The following is a 17761-nucleotide window of genomic DNA, read 5'->3' as shown; positions in this document are numbered from 1 at the left end:
TGCTCTTTTTGGGTTTTCTTGGTCTAGGGTTAACCTATGAAGTCCTTTTATTTATTTTTTTAAGTTTATTTATTTATTTATTTATTTATTTAGAGAGAGAGAGAGAGAGAGAGAGAGAACATGCAAGCTGGGGAGGGCCAGAGAGAGATAGGGAGAGAGAATCCCAGCAGGCTTAGTGCTGTCAGTGCAGAGCCCAATGTAGAGCTCGATCCCATGAACTGTGACATCATGAGTTGGGCCAAAACTAAGAGTCAGACTTAACCAAATGAGCCACACAGGTTCAACTTTAAGTCTATGTGTTTATTTTGAGAGAGAGAGAGGAAAGAGCTCTTTTTAAAAGAGAGTCTTTGATTCTTACTTTGATGATCAGCCACATAGGAGAAGGCATCATTCAGCCAATCAGAGACCACATTCATGATCATGGCATTGAAAATATTAAGGTCAGGGACAATTAAAACAAAAGATGGCTTCTGCCATACTTCATACCTACAAGTCTATGTCATTAATTAGTCAACATAAAATATGCAGAAGGGTTTAGGTCCCTTCCTGGGCCACCTTCAGAAGAGACATAGGAAACATACAAGGTTCTCAACTACACCTGATGCTCATCCAACGATAATGAACTCCAAGCTCTCAATGCCACACAACTTGGATGAACTCAAATCCTTTTTTTTTAATTTTCAAAAAAAGTTTATTTATGTATTTATTTTTAGGGAGATAGAGAGAGAGTGAGAGAAAGCAAGCGGGGGAGGGGTAGAGGGAAGGAAAGAGAGAGAATCCCATGCAGGCTCTGCACCGCCAGCACAGAGCCTGGTGCAGGGCTCGAACTCACAAACCGTGAGATCATGACCTGAGTCAAAATCAAGAGTCAGATGCTTAACTGACTGAACTACTCAGGAACCCCAAATGACCCCTACTATTACAAATAATGTTCATATACTGCTTACTTATCCTCTTATGTTTGCTCTTATTTAGTCGGTATCTTTGAGCAGGACATAGCATAGGTCTCCATGATTTACAAGGTTTCACTACTGTGTCAGAAACTTAGCAGTCTTTCCTGAGGATTCTGGATATCCTTTAACCTAGAGCTTAGTGCCATTAAGGGGTATGTAAAATTTTCCTCTACAAATCAAGTTGCATCCATCTCACCATAAATCTATAGATTACATCTCCTCAGTCAATAAATTCTTCTAGTCTTTCATTTGTATTGCCCTTGTCCTGACTCTAACTAGAATCAAATCATAGCAGAAGCTCAGCATTAGAACAAAAACCTTGCAGTCTCCTGTTAGTGCTTAACTTGAATCACACATTGGTGTTCATGTCTGCAATAGACATCATGCTTCCCCTGGGTGCTTCTGTTCTGAAAGATACACAACTGCTAACTCCACAGTGGCTGGGGCCAGCCAACCACTTACCTTCATTTGCTGAATTCCATATTAATCAGATAGCATCATTCAGTAAACATTAACTGCCATATGTAGATCACTGTAATGTACTGTGGGAAGCCACAGAAGGAACAGAAAACATAAATCTATTCTTCACAGAGCATATAGTCCAACAAGGGGAAAAGGTATGTGCATTAATTAAACATCTACCCTATCCCAAGATGGTGCCAGCCACTTTACTTATATTACCCCAAATTAATAAATCTTTGAAACTATTTTATAAGTTACTATTCTCATTTTATGCATATGAAAACTAAGATTAATGATACTTTATCACTGCTCCCAAAGCACATTATTGATTAAACGGATATGTATGAAATTCAGCCAAGGAATTTTGAGTCATTACCTCTTCATAAGAAAGAATTTAAATCAGCTCTTGTGTATGATGCGTTCTAGCCCCACCTCATATAATGAATCTGCAGGGCCTATGGGTCATTTCCTTAAAATGGAGGTATACAGATTGGATAGTGATATTTTAGGTACTAAGTAGCAAGGAGTTTTAATAATCACTTCCTGACCACAGAGTCAATTCACCTTTAATAAAACTGGTATTTGCAAGGTTTTTTTTTTTTCTTTTATGAACCCAAAGTTTAGTATATAATCTACTGGCATAGTATATATTCTACTGAATTAGAAAAGAGTGAATTGTGGGTTGGGAAGAGAAAAGGGAAGAAGCGCAGATGGCAGAATATGGGTCAAAGTTTTTTAAATGAAGCCATGGAAAAATGAAAGGAGACAGGAGGTAAATTCAGGTCTGAGGATTGTACATCCTCATGGGTTAGTGATCCAAAAGTGGAGCTGTCCATGGTCAACACCGTGTCTCCCCACTGACTCCACTGGGACAGGCCTGAAGCAGTAGCCTGCTGGTTGGCCAAGGATGACAGAAACTTATTCTATCTCAAGCATCCCATTTGCTCCTCCTCTCTGGGAACCTTTTACATGGGGTAACAACCTTGATCCAAAGAACCTGAGCACACTGAATCCTTGATTCCAACTCTTTAGAAATCAACCACCATTCCTGCAAGAGTAGCATTTTAGTCTATCAGTATTACTTTCCACCCTTCTCTGAATTCAGAAAATATGAAAAAGTAATGATAGGGTGATCATGAGCATAAGAGCTCTCAACACTTAAAAGGAAAAGTAGGCACAGCCCCCTCTCCTAACACACATAGATATGGGGAAAAAGGGAAAAGAAAAAAAAAAACTATTAGCATACATATTTTCTGTAACAAAGCAAAATGATTTTATAGACTTCTCATTAAGAGTGGATCTATCTAGCAGGCAAGGATGGAAAATGTAACTTTTCCCACGTTGTTATACAAAGATCTAAAACATACAGTATTCTCCTGCTTTTGCTGTGTTATCTAAATTGATTTGTTTCAGAGCATAAAAGACTGTCTTTGTAAAGACAGTCATGGCTTCTCAGTTTCAAAATGTCTTTTCCTATGGGGATTTTAGAACTTTATGTGTATGACTGAGGGTAATACCATATGGGGGGGGGGTGGCTGGTGAAGGAATCCCTGAAGTCCTATCACATAAGCAGTTACCTAATATGACTCTGTATTGGGAAGCCTCCATCAAACTGTTTTTTAAAACTTCTGTACGGGGAGCCTGGGTGGTTCAGTTAGTTAGATGTCTGACTTTAGCTCAGGTCATGATCTCACAGTCTGTGAGTTCGAGCCCCTTATCGGGCTCTGTGCTGACAGCTCAGAGCCTGGAGCCTGCTTTGGATTCTGTGTCTCCCTCTCTCTCTGCCCCTCCCCCACTCATTCTCTTTCTCTCTCTCTCTCTCTCTCTCTCTCTCAAAATATAAAAATTAAAGAAAAAAACAACTTCTGTGGTCAAGGGTATCTGTCTTTCTGGAATATGTCTGAAAGGGACAAGGATGTTATATAAGTGTATGTCACTGTATCAAAAAGAATTTTTTAAAGGTATACCTATGTGTAGAGTTCACCCATCAGCAATTTTTTTCAGGTTATTTCTCTTTCATATGCCTCTAATTATAACTCCCTGGGAGTATATCAAAGATAAAGCAATGAATGTTAAAATCTGATCCAATTTAAATTCCTCTGAAAGGTGTCCTAGCTTCACTTGACAAGTACCAACCTGCTGAGTACTGTTCCCCTCGTCTGCCTATCACAGACCTGGTGGAAAGTGTGAAGGCTGGGTACGAGGCTGATTTTCTAATGTATTTCAGATGGCTGACAGCCACAAACCTTACAGGATTCCTGACTGAAGGGTGCCTGCCTTAGAATAACAGCCATGTTAAGATCATTTCTAGAGTAACTAATTTCTTCTATTAGGTAATACGTTAACTGCTTTCCCATTCTTTCCTACTTTCTTTTTTAAAATGCGAACAAAAGTAACATACCAAAGCAATAACACAGTGACTGGGGAAAAGACTAGCAAAGAGAAAAAAGTAATTATCTCCAACTTTACACATTCATTTTCTTGCTGTTGTTTGATATTTCACTCAAATCTTCCACCTTCCATATATATAAGAATATAAAATATCTAAGAATGCATGTATATCCTAGACTTCTGCTACTAGGTTCACTGCATTTCTTTAGGGTAGGGAATTCAAATGTGAAGCTAAACAGTCCAGTTTACACCCCAGAATTTTGTGATGTTTAATGCATTAGCTTGTGTATTCCAGCCTGCGTGGAATTCTGAACTACATTTAGTTTGTGCCAGTCAGCGTCTCCAAGAGACCCCATGGTAGGACCGTGGGACAGACTGAGATCGAGAAGATCCAAGACCTCAGGTTCACAAGTCAGCAGAATTAACAAAAAGATCATCATAACATGCTCGGTCCCTTTGTAGGCACAGAATCATTTCGCTAGAGGGAAAACTCCATTCTTTATTTTTTCCAGGAGGGATTAGAGGCAGGTGGTCCTGGCAGATTTTAACAAGACCTTAAAAATCAAAATTGTCTCTGCTCTAGGAAGCACTTATAAAATAGCAAATGTCCCAGACGTGAATAACAATCATTGCTGTGTACATGCTCCCCTGTCTGTGATTATTTAGTGTCTAAGGCAGGTCATTTAGCCTAAGTATGTGCCCTATAAAACAGACTGGTTCTCATCAATCCCAACATGACCCTACACTCTGCAAGTAGCTGCAGTGACACTACTACCTTCAGGTGAGATGTTGTACTGCCTCCACCCTTTCCTTCAGCTCCAAAGGCTGAGCCTCTCTTGACAAGTTTATTGTTTGAGTAAAAAAATACACGTTCCAGTTACCTGCTGCTCCCAAGCTGTTCTTGGCACACCTTTCCTTTATCACAGAGCTGCAGTCTACTTTCCCTCTCCCTTCAAAGGTGATACACTAGAGCTAATCCCACACCCTATGCCTTATCTTCTATACTGGCTCAATGATTGGCTCTCAAGACTAATGGGTCCCACTGGCCAATGTGGTGCATGTAGGCAGAGAGCTTCTCTGCTAAGCTCAGTGTTGGACTTGTGCCTTGATCCAAACTTCCTTAGGCCACAGAGGGAAGCACTAAGGAAGCCCAAGGTTTGAAGGAACACTGGACTAGGGAGACAGGAACCCAGGTTCTCAGTGCTAGCTTGGACATTATTAAGTCACTGTGGGATAGGACAAATTGGTTAACTTCTCTATACTTTAGTTTTGAAATATTATGAAGTATTCTATCCTTGCTGAGCTCAAACACTGATGCAAAGTTGGGCAGTATAAGAGTAACCTAGGGCTGTCATGACAAAGCACCACACTGGGTGATGTAAAACAACAGAATTTTTTGTCTCACATTCCTGGAGGCTAGAAGCCCCAAATCAAAGTGTGAGTAGAGCCATGCTCCCTCTGAATGTTCTAGGGAAATACTGTTCCCATACCTCTCCGTAGCTTCTGGTAGTTGATGGCAATCCTTGGCATTCCTTGGCTTATAGAGGCATCACTCTAATGTCTGCCTTCACATGAATTTTCCCCTGTGTATCACTGTGTCAAAATTTCCCTCATGGTATAAGGACATCAGCCATTAGACCTTATTTCCAAATAAGGTCACATTCACATACACAAGGTGTTAGGAATGAAGGTGTTTTTTTGTTTGTTTGTTTTATGAAGGGCACAATTTAACTCGCAACAGGTGATGTCTAATGAATTAAGGACCAGGGTGCTGTTGCAAGAGCTGACTCATACAAGAGAGGAATAGGGACTAATGAAGTAAAGCTTTGGCATTAAAGCATCTTGAGCCAAAGGGACACGTGGAACAGTCCAAATGTTGTGAGTCTCCCAGCTGAGTTCCTTGACCAGTCAGGGTTATGTGGAAGAGGAAGATTGAAAGAAAAGTTGAAAGAGCACTTTCATAAAGGGTCTTGTGAAAATTTGGCTTGCGTAACAAAAATTGCAATACAGAATGAGGAAGAGAGCATTCTCTGAATCACTGTAGAAATTCTCTGGCTCAGAACAAAGGGGACAAAGCACTTAATAAATATCTATTTAGTTTAACCTCAGCATTATTTCTACCTTCTTGTAGCATCAGCACCTCATATTTCTTTGAGGGAGCCACCCTTCCCATACTCTCAGTCTGTGAGGCTTGGTGAGCCTTTTTCCTCCAGTGGTGGTCACATGCCTGGGACCTGGCCAATTAGAATGACTGGGTCAGGGTTAGCATATGACACAAAGCAGCCAATGAGATTCATGACTCTTCCCAGAAGCATTAAGGAAGACATGTTTTTCTACTTTATCTACTATCTAAAATCAAAAATTTTTTTTTTCTTTTTCATGGTAAGAATTTTAAAGATTTACTCTCTTAGCAACTTTAAACTGAATACAATATTTTTGATTATGCTCATAATGTTGTACATTGGATCCTCAGAACTTACTAACCTTATAATTCGAAGTTTGGACCCTTTGATCAACATCTCCCCATCTTCTCCACCAGCCAGACCCTAGCAACCACCATTTTACTCTCTGTTACTATAATTTCAGGGTTTTTTAAGAATCTACTTATAAGTGAGATCACACAAGATTTGTCTTTTTTCTGTATGACTTATAACACTTTGTATAATGTCCTAAACTTTCTTCCATGTTGTCACAATGGCAGGATTTCCTTCTTTTTATGGCTAAATAATATTCCTATATACTCACTCATATATGTGTGTGTATGTGTGTGTGTGTGTGTGTGTGTGTGTGTGTGTGTATCACATTTCCTTTATCCATTTATGCATTAGTAGTCGCTTGGTCTTTACTTTTACTTTACTACTGTGGATAACACTGCAATGAACATGGCAGTACAGACAGTAGATCTTTAAAGTTCTTCCCACAGGATAAAGGTAACTATGTGAGGTGATGGATGTACTAACTAACCTTATTGTGGCAATCATTTTGCTATATACATTTATATCAAATCAGTATGTTGAATACCTTAAAATTACACAATATTATATGTCAATTGTATTTCAATGAAACTAGACAAAATTAATTGATCATAAAAATAAGATCCCATCCTTTATAATGCACTATACTGTTTTATTACCATGTTTTGGAGGGAAAAAATTCCTCCACATAAAATGTACACACCAATTTTGTGACATAATTAGATCTAGAAACCTGAAGTGTGGAAAGAATAAATAAATAAACAAACATTGAAAAAGAGAGAGAGAGAGAGAGAGAGCCCAGAGGCACAGGTGTGTGAACTTGGACATGCACGTGGATGCATGTGAGAAATCTGGGAATTGATGAAGTGTGGGCTTTCTTTTTTTTTATGTTTATTTATTTTTGAGAGAGAGAGCATGATCAGAGGAGGGGCAGAAAGAGGGGAAGAGAGGATCTGAAGGGGGCTCTGTGCTGACAGCAGCGAGCCTGATGCAGGGCTCAAACTCACGGTTAATGAGTTAACTGACGTTAACTCACGTCAGATCATGACCTGAGCCAAAGTCAGATGCTCAACCAACTGACCCACCCAGGTGTCCTCTGAAATGTGGGTTTTCAAATGGACACAGAATTAAGCTGAGAGTACCAAGTTTATAGCATCAAGCACTTGGCCATGTATTCTTTCTTTATATGACAGCTAGAATTAGTGCTTAGCAAACACAACTTAAATTTTGGGAGCTCATTTTTTTTTCTCAGAAAAAGAAGTATTTCCTTTTTATTGTTATTTAGGGGCTATAATATCAATACAAACTGAAGGGTTAATGAAAGAAAAGTCAAGGCATCACTAAAAATGAACTTTGGAAGATGAAGATGTGTATATAACAGCAAAGTAAAGTAAACAAGACTACAGACACCTACAAAATTAAATACACCCATAAAGTTTGAAGCTTTCACTTTAAGCCCAAGGACATCAAAAAGTAAACAACATGCATAAATGCCCCTCGTGAAAATCTGAAATAGAACATCAAAGTCAGCATGTGGAAATCTGAAAATAAATAGATATGCACAACAGTTGTTTCCTGATGTGGTTACAGAAATCATGTCTAATTTCTTCAGTATAACCATTACACATACAAAACATTGTTAGATCCTATTTGAGTGATAGTCATTTCACAGCTAGGAGCCTAACCGGAAGGTCAATAAAGGTCAGATTCTTGCTCCATAGAAATCTCCCCAACGGCCTCCCTAATAACTGAATGCTGTCAGGCTTGAGCTAGTTATCTGCATTTTACAAACAAATATTGTCTTAAGCAGGCTTAATCGGCTACTTAGCTACCAGAATAATTGTGTGTACATTGGAAGTAAATGAATTGTGTGTACAAAGGAAGTAAATGAAGCACACACAAACGAGACACTCACCTTTTCTCCCCTGAGGATCGTGGCAGTTTTCATGGATGCACAGGCCCCAGGCAGACCAGGAAGATACTATACAGTTGGTAGAGCAGGGGATATTGCAGAGCTGAGAGGCTGGAGGGGCAGGTCCCAGACATAATGTCTTTTTCACAGGTCTAGAGACTAAAAAACAGAAAAAATATAATGATCTGTGTCACATTCTAAAATTATTATTATTATCTTAAGTTCATCTATTTACTTTGAGAGAGAGAGAGAGAGAGAGAGAGAGCAGGGGAGGGGCAGAGAAAGAAGGAGAGAGAATCCCAAGCAGACTCTGCATGGTCAGTGCAGTCTGATGATGGGCTTGAACTCACAAACCACGAAGTCATGACCTGAGCTGATATCAAGAGTCAGGCACCTATCTGACTGAGCCACCCAGGCACCCACATTCTAGAATTACTAATGTCTTTATTTGTGTGCCTACCTTGCCCACATGGTTTAATAGTATATAGAAACAAAACATAAACACTCTCCCATACTTGTTGCTTAGCTCTATGCCATTAGCATTTTGGGTGAAAAAAGGTAAAAAGATATATATAGCACAAAGGGAATTCACTGAGTTTCCTGCTTCACAGAGTATTCCCTGGGAATTCAAGAGAGGACTGGAAATATAGATACAAATTATCTAGAGTTATGATTTAAACAAATTAAATGGCTTTGTGAAGTTTCAAGATGAGTCTATCTCCACTATAGAAATGACTGAGTTTCTGCCAAAAAGTCAAAATCAAACCTCTGAGGTGGCGTGTTTAGCATAACTAATCTACTCCCCTGAGGGGTGGAGCTCTCAAAGACATAGCAGAAAAATGGTTCTTCGAAAAGAAGAAAAATCAGGATCTGTGGCTACAGAATTAGCCCCTCAAAGTCAGTTTCATTAGTGAGGCTACCCAGAAGCACAAAGAATGTCTGAGAAGCCATGGGTAGATGCCAAACTAGGAGGCTTCCAGCCCTTCTTTGTGCACCTGCACCCAGAATGTGCCCAGAACTGGGTCACTTCAGGGTGCAGTGACCATCTGGCCATGAGTGGCATTCACCAAGTGACTTTTCCATGCAGATCCATTCTGGGCACCATGAAAATACACAGAAAATGAAAAAGATGAGCTCCTGATAGTAGTTAGGAAACAAATGACACAATAAAAGAATAGCCAAATGCATAACGAGGTTTGGACAGAGTGATCTCACACTAAGGTGGTTTTGGAGCAATTCAGAGTTTGTGAACAAATGGTTTAAGTTCGGACAGTTTTATCTTATGAAATGATTTGTACTACTGTCTAAATATTTCCCATATGTCATGTCCTCCGGTTAAGCAGATTAAAAGTGCTTCAAAGACAAAGACGGGTGTGACAGGACTGGGTGGTAAATCACACTATCTACTTTGCTTCTTCACTCTTTACATGGATGTGAACTCAATGTGGTAAAGACAGCAAGAAATCACATCTTGGACCAGCAGAAACTTGAACATAAATGAAAACAACAGCAAAATTTAAAATAGTGTTTTCTAGAAGTTGTGTGTTTTCTAGAAGTTCCCATGGGGAAAGATGTGTTTCCAACGAACAGTGGGGCAGCTTCAGGTGCTTATGAAGGTGAACAGGAAAAACAAGTTCGTGAACAAAAATAAGAATGCTTTGTTTCTGACTAAGTCTTGTATATTTTACCAAAAGGATGTGACCTGACTTAAAATAAAAGACAAGGGCAAAGCAACATGGCCAATGTAAATGTCAAAGATCACAAGCCATGTGGAGGAGGTGAGGATAGGAAGAGAGAACAAAACTGGGGTTAATCGCTATGTTACTGGGAAGGCTGAGCAGAGGTGGTGATCAAACAGAGATTGGGTTGGCCAGAATGACAGTGAGATGGAAGGTTAGAGTGTCCAGGAATAGAACGTACCTATGACACTGGTGGATTGTGGATAAAGAAGAATCTCAATATATTTCAATAAAATGAAAAAGAGAGAGAGAGAGAGAGAGAGAGAGAGAGAGAGAGAGAGAAAAGAAGGCCAACCACCACCACCACCACCACCACCCCTTTAAGTTGGGTAAGGGGTCTGTGATTCCTTTCCCAGGGGTGAGCAAGAGAAAACACACAAGATTGCCATTCACTGACTACATCATGCATTCATTCTAAAACCATCAGTACCCACTTTAAATCATACCCTCTTGGATGGTGTCTGCTTTCAAGGAGCTCTCAATCAAGAAGGGTAAGTCAAGTAGCACATTAGCGAAATTGATGGAAAGTGATGCTTCAGAGTGTTGCAGGAATGGAAAGCTGTACACCCAGAGGTCTTAAGACAGAAATGCCTTTGGGTCTAGGCCTGTGCTTGTTATCACATGTTCTCACAAACTCAAATGTTACTCTCCCCCCCAAAAAAACCTAAGTAGTGATGGTAAAGGAAGTGGGGCTGTAAACTAATTAATCTAGTTATTTAACACACATTTACAGTGCATGCCAGGCACTGGTTACAAACATCAATTCATTTAACCTGCATAACTTTGAGATATATATTATTACTATTTCAAGTTTAAAAATGGAGAATCTAGGGGCACCTGGGTGACGCAGTCGGTTAAGCATCCAACTTTGGCTCAGGTCATGATCTCATGGTTCATGGATTTGAGCCCCACTTTGGGCTCTGTGCTGACAGCTCAGAGCCTGGAGCCTGCTTTGGATTTTGTGTCTCCCTCTCTGCCTCTCCCCGACTCACACTCTGTCTCTCTCTCAAAAATAAATAAACATTATTTTTTTAAAATGGAGAATCTGCAACACAGAAATGTTTACTCACTTGCCCACAATCTTAATCAGTCAGTTGCAGAGCTGAGATGGGGATCTCAGTCAGCCTGGCTCCAGAGTCTGTGCTCTTAATCACTGCACTATGTGGCCTCATCATAGGATATTCAACGTACACTGATAAGTACCTACGATGTGTCAACACTGTATTAGGTGCTGAAACCAGAATAGTGAGTAAAACAGACGAGGTCTCTGTCCCCATGGAACTCATATTTCTGTGTGAGTTAATACTAATCATACATGAATCCATGAGACCCAACAACAAGACTAGAAAGCTATTACTGCTACTTCTCTTTTCCTTTGTCTTACTACAACACCAGACAGACTTTAGGTGTCTGGTGATCAATGCTTAGAAGATACCCCAACTTCTCAGCTCCAAGACCCAGGAGACATGTGCTGCTACAACTTTTTTGAGGTTGAGCCCTGCAGTTGAAACTAATCAATCTACCACTGCAGCACCTATGCCCAGAGGAGACCTTCACTAATATCATTAGAAGCTCCTGAATGTCTGTGTAATAAGTAAGCTTTCATATTGGCAGTACAACTGGAAAGAGACTGGGAATTTGTCCTATGTCAAAGACATTGTTTTTATAGATCATTATGTTTATCTGACACGTTTTTGGAGAGCTTTAAGAATGTTTGGGAGGTATGGGGTTAAGTCACCCCAGGTCCCCTTTGATAAATTCTTAACTGTCAATCAGTTGACTGCTGGATATTAGCGATAAGGGTATGCCTAAGATTTGGAAGCAGGGAGGGACATAGTATGCAAGAGAGGAGCTGGAGGGAGTGGGGTTCCCTGGAGACTATTAAGTGACAAAATTATGAGGCCCAGGGGTGGAAATGAGGCCATTTGTCAGAACACTCATGCCTTTTTAGCACCTACTGTTTTGACAGACAGTAGATCTTAATCCATACAGATAAATTATCCCAGTCCCAGGCAACATGTCTAAGATGCTTCATCTGAGCATTGAGTCAATGTACTTGGGCCAACCTATCTGTATCTCAGACCCTCTGGGCAACATTTGTTCTGGAAATAAATCATAAGCAATTCACAAAGCACTTACCAGTTTCAGACCACTTAGGTAGTTTTCTCCCTAAGAACAGCAAACAGAGAATATTTCTATACCTATTGACTATTTAGACCTAGAAGAAAGCTTTAGAGCTAATATAGTTTAATTCATCAATTTTACCAAAAAACTGAGACATTAAGTAGTCTTTACCAAAGACATTAGGTAGTTAGCAAATTCAGGCAGAGCAGAACTTGAGCCTTGTCTCAGGTGGTTGACTCACCTCTACCTGTCCCTGTTGGATTTCCTTCCATGGAATGGAGCCATCAGACAGGACACACAAGGTTGCTTGTACTAAGGATATTTTGTTTATGAATCACAGTGACTACAATGGAGGCAGTCAGTGACACAACAGATCCAAGATTTCCATGAAGTCTGCAGGCTCACTATAACCTTTTAAATAAAATCCAAAACCTTCTCCTACTTCATGACTATTTTTTTTTTACTTCATCACTATTTTTAAACTCCTCCAAATCCTTGTCCATTCTTCCCCCACCAAGCAAGAGGTAGTGAGACCAAACTTTGGTCCACTTCAAAATATTATTTACTTCTTTTATTTGTGGCTATTCACATTGTAATAAAATAATTTTGGGAGGTGGGTAGGATGTGGAAGTGAGATGGGCCACCTGAATTTGGATGGTTTGTGCACTTTACTTGGCCAAACTCCAGCCATGATGTCTGTAGCAAGAATTGCGGTCTTTCCACCCATGTGAAATCCTTTCTCTGGATTTACTGACTGAAACAACTTTACTTCTCTTTACCAATTCTGTCTTCTCAGATGCAATGAATCCCTGCTCTAATCAGTGCAGGTCTGTACTTGTCTCTCTTATACCAGATGCCTTTTAGACCATGTCACCTTGATGCCTTCTGCCATTCATTCCTGTGTTGACCAACTGCCTGACTAGATAAGCAATTACCCAAGGTTTTACAGTCTATTTAGGTTTTGTAGGCAGCAAAGTTAGTCCCTATAAAGACTTCTCATGGTCACAAAGTATTAAAGAGCCAAAATAATTTTCAACTCAGAAATTGAGATTGCTACATAGTGGTAGCTTTCCAAGTGCTATTACAATATTATAAGTGATTGTACATATGCAACAGTCATTAATACTTTGAATATTTTGGTGCCTAACCTGGCATTTTTCCTTTGCAATAAGAAATTACTAAATTGACCTGACTTACGAGAAATTTGAAAGTCTGCTACTAATGATTGCAAAGTTGTCTTAAATAATGAATTGTTCCATGAACAGAATGATAATTAATAAGAGGGAAAATAAGCTGGGTAGCTGATATGTTTAATTTTTAAAAATAAACACACACAAAACTGTTCTTAATTCTGGAAATGTACAAAGTTCATGATTTTCTTAATGACAAGGTGATTTCAGATGAGCATACAAATTCAATCAAAACGATTTGTAATTAAGAAGAAAAATGCCTGTTGTGACATTAGCATATGACTGCCATTGTAAAGAAAAATGGGTACCTTCACATTTTATTTTTTGAAACTAAATCAAGCTCTAATCTGAACTAATTTGAATTAGCACAGAAATAAGTTGGCAAAGATTCAATACGAGTATATTATCCCCCACCCCTATTGATGACCATTTTGTAAGATCTAAATATCAACACCTCTTAATTCCTCAAGAAGAGACTAAACTGAAATTGCAAAATAATATTTAATTAATTATAACTAATAACCTAGTACCCTTTAATTTGCAAAAATGAGTTCTATTTGCTTAAAGTAAAAAGAGCTATCACAGGATCCAGTGGCATTTTCTTGTTTTTTTTTAATATATCTATTACTGGATGAAAAATAAAGTCAGTCTTTGAAAATTCAGAAGGTGTTTGAGGTAATTCTGCCATGGCATAATGGAGCTCACCTTTTCTTCTTCACAGAAAGAAGTGTCTTAAAGATGGTCAAGGAATTAGTCACAAGATACTGATTTTTTTTCCTACTATTTTCAAGGAGGTGGAGATGAAAAGAAACTAGAGGTGATGCTTGCTACTTCCTGGGAACTCTTGAAACCTGGACTGTTTTGCTGCTTTTTATCTTAGGGATAGCAAAGTCCTCCTGCAAACAATTTATTCCATCTACAGTTGATTTTACGTAAGATACTTGATTTCTAGAATGACATAAGCCTTCAGGAAGAAGCTAGACAAAAAAGTCATATTCATTTCAATTTTCCAAATCAAATGCAGGAACTGTAAACCCCAAAGGGAATTTTCACTTAAAGCTCAGAATCCCCTCATTCCATGGGCTCTCCAAGAACAACCATAATAGAAACAGCAATTGCTAAGATTTAATTCAAAACTAATGAAAGAGCCTACTTATGTAAAAATGCTGCTTTCTAAATGATTTTTGAGAAACAATATTGCCTCTGACATATTCATTTAGGGAGTATACTGACTTGGCAGAAATTCAATCCACCTTACTGCTAAAATAAATAGGCCTCTTCTACAGACTGAAGGAGTCAAATGGTTGAAGGGGAAAGATAAATAATATTACAATTTTAACCAGAAAGCTATTTTCCTTCAAGAAGCTTCATGTATTATTTCAATTGCCTTTTGCCACTGGGATTTGCAAAATAATGGATCATTCTTTTAACTTAGTGGATGGAATAAAAGCAATCTGTCTTCTAGCACTTATAGGCAGCTTAAAGAATTAAATCACATCTCATCCTATTATACCTAATAAAGCTTAATTTTAGCCATATTGTGACTCTCTTGGCAAACTTCTGTGCAATACAATTTGGCAGGAAGATGCATGTGTATGTACTGTGAATTTAATATCTAAAAATAATTCCAGCAATTAGAAATAATTACACGAAATGTGACCACATATCAGAGAGTTTTCCAAATTTCATTCATTTCATAAAGCCACTCAGAAAATGCCTGGTGATTTCCTTAATGCTACAGAGTAAAAACACTATAGGTGAAGATGGAAAACAAGATTCAGAATACAAATGAAGGCAAAATAAATGAGGTAGCTGTACAATTTCGGAAAGTAATCAGAATCAATATCAAATAATTACATAATATAGCAGCCTTTGGCCTGATACTCATATATTTCTATTATCATATATTCTCTCTATTCCTCTTCTGAGAATTTCTTTCTAATTGTTTTTCAGCCTTTTAGCTTGCACCTAAAAGTAAGGTATAGAAAGAGTGGAAGGAGCAAAAGCTGACCTAAATGGCATCTTTCACAGCGTACGAAGTTAAAAATACCATTATTGATGAGAGAGGATAGAAAGGAGATCAATGAAAGGTGGGGAAGTGGTCAGGCAAGGAGAAAAAGTGAAAAGGCAGAGAGGCAGGTAAGAGGAAGAATTTCGCAGGATGTCAGTGGCATAAGTATGCAACATGGGGAAAGTACAGCTTTTAAAAGGGTTTTCATGCAAAAGTTCTCCTCATACTCACAGATTTGAAACCTGGAGTTCATCTTCCCATAGAACCAATGGGAAGAGCTGAATAAGAAAAGTGTTCCCAGGAATGACCATAAATGCCTATTTTACTGATTAAGGTTAGTAATAATAGCCTAATACACACTAGTAACCTACTTGGTTGTAGGCGCTGTGCAACGGACTTACATGCAAATTCTCATTCATTCATCACGATCATTGGAAGTAAGTATCATTATCATTTCCATTCTGTAGATGACATAGCTGAGGATAAATTATTTGTCCAAAATGACAAAGCTAATAAGTGACCAACACAGGTCCAGGGTTCTTAAAAGCCCCTATCCTCTAATACTACACTATACTATGATTTTGTATTTGTAATAAAAATTATGATAGAAAAACCCCTGCTGTAAACAGTAGTAATTGATCAGGAAAATAAACAGATGAATATTCTGTCCACTTCCCAAAATTTCTGAAGTGAGATAAAATAGAAAAAAAAAAAAAACAACGTAATTTAAAAATATCAGTAGTAAAGACCAAACCTCAAGAAAGTGTTGTTAAAGGAAGATGAGGAGTTAGGTAGGTATTTCTCATGTGATTCTGAAAGGTAAAGATTTGAGGGAGGGGATGAAATTAGACTATGACTATTTTCATCCTAAAACTTAGGTTTAGGGCCACCCCTAAGGAATTACAATGAGTTCACAAGATTTCTTAAAGAGAAACGATGCCCAAAGAAACCATTAAGGTAGCTGAAGAGTGAAACCAGTGAAGAGTAGCAAATGTGGGCCCAGCTCACCTTCCACTGGGTACACACAGTATCCCTAGCACAGTCCTCTCTCTTTATCACCATATCCAACCCAGCAACTGAGAAAGGGCAGAGGTGACAGCAGGGTGCCCTAAGTCCACTGGGCAAAAACCTGGTCAGAAGAGGATGTTTTGAGAAATAAAAGAAAAAAATATATAGTTGAGATACAGAAGTCTCAGAGGAAGAAAAGGGAGCAGGAAGATCTGGTAAGGAGGGTGAGAAGGAGACAGCAGAAAGCAGAGCTGCGTCTCCCAAACTTCAGAACTGTCACAAGATGCCATATTAGTTCCCCAGAAGCAAGCAAGGTGGACCTTTGTCTGTGTGGGTTTAGAAGGTGGGTATTTCAACCTGGATGTAACTGAATGGAAACTTATAATAATGGTAACCAGAAGGGGAAATCCATATTCTCTGAGGCAACACAAATCTCTAAAACCAATATCACAAACTCCAAAGCTCCAAGAGCTCTTAAAGCTCTTAAAAAAAAAAGAGAAAAGAAAAGAAAAGAAAAGAAAAGAAAAGAAAAGAAAAGAAAAGAAAAGAAAAAGAAGGGAAAATATGTGGTATTTATTTTAGAGGGCCAGGAGAAGAACTCTTTGTCTCTAAAATAAATATGCACACTGTCCTGTTTTTAAAGGAAGGGATACTGAAGGCCTCACTGTACCTGATATCCTTGTTAGCATATGCTACTTTATATTTGCAAATCATTTTAGACTGAACAAGTTAATTCAACTTCAAAGGAAGGCTCGTGGGATTCACCAGGTCCCTAAGTAGTGATACGAATGAGACACCGCATAATAATTTTTAAAAGGCAGAACAGTTCATTCTTTTGTGTGAGGAACTGCATTATACATTTTTGAAGCAAAACAAAACTTTCAAACCAAAACCTCTGCATTGCAAAGCTGGATGAAAGCTCCTTCCTCCCAGGCCTATTCAAGCATCGCAAGTCCTATACTACATAGCTAGCTCCTCATTAGGTCAAGGCCAACATTGTAAATTAGTAGCTTTCAACCTGCCTAACCCAATAGAGCCTAACACAGTCCCAACTCAGAAACACTGGGTCAAAATTGGTAAAGGGGTAGCAGAGAGTACAGTAAAAATTTATATCTTCAAAAATCTTTTTAATTAGCAGGTTGGGGAATCAGTACTCTAAATAATTTATGGGGTACCATTTAAAAAAAAACAATTGGCAAATATGATTATTTTTTAAAAAACATTACACTGAGAATCTACTACTATGTGAATCGGGTAAATTTCTTAGCATGTGAGCTTCTGTAAAATATAAGGACTAGCCAATGCTTCTCACGTTTGTTACATTCTATCCTTCCTAAGGAGCCTTTTGTAAACACCTTTTCCCTAAAGGCCCTTCCCTCCCCCATGGCATTTTCACACCACAAATATACTGTGTATATGTATATGCTTTATATATAAAAAGTGTAAGATTTTTTTTTACATTCCATGCACCAATTTTTGTCCCCTTGGGGGAGGTAT

General features: G+C 38.7%; 1 protein-coding gene across 1 annotated transcript in view; it reads right to left on the bottom strand.

The window, feature by feature from the left end:
* The window catches only part of THSD7B (thrombospondin type 1 domain containing 7B), a 747555-nt gene that overhangs the window by 474993 nt on the left and 254801 nt on the right, over window positions 1-17761 (bottom strand). The window contains exon 5 of the mRNA XM_042997047.1: window positions 8196-8351. Within this exon, the coding sequence (XP_042852981.1) occupies window positions 8196-8351 (156 nt within the window). The remainder of the gene's footprint in view (window positions 1-8195; window positions 8352-17761) is intronic.

Source organism: Panthera tigris, chromosome C1 (genome assembly GCF_018350195.1).
Source record: "Panthera tigris isolate Pti1 chromosome C1, P.tigris_Pti1_mat1.1, whole genome shotgun sequence".
Classification (NCBI taxonomy): Eukaryota; Metazoa; Chordata; class Mammalia; order Carnivora; family Felidae; genus Panthera; species Panthera tigris.
Note: the sequence above shows the minus strand (reverse complement) of the source record. Positions and strands in the feature narration are given on the sequence as shown.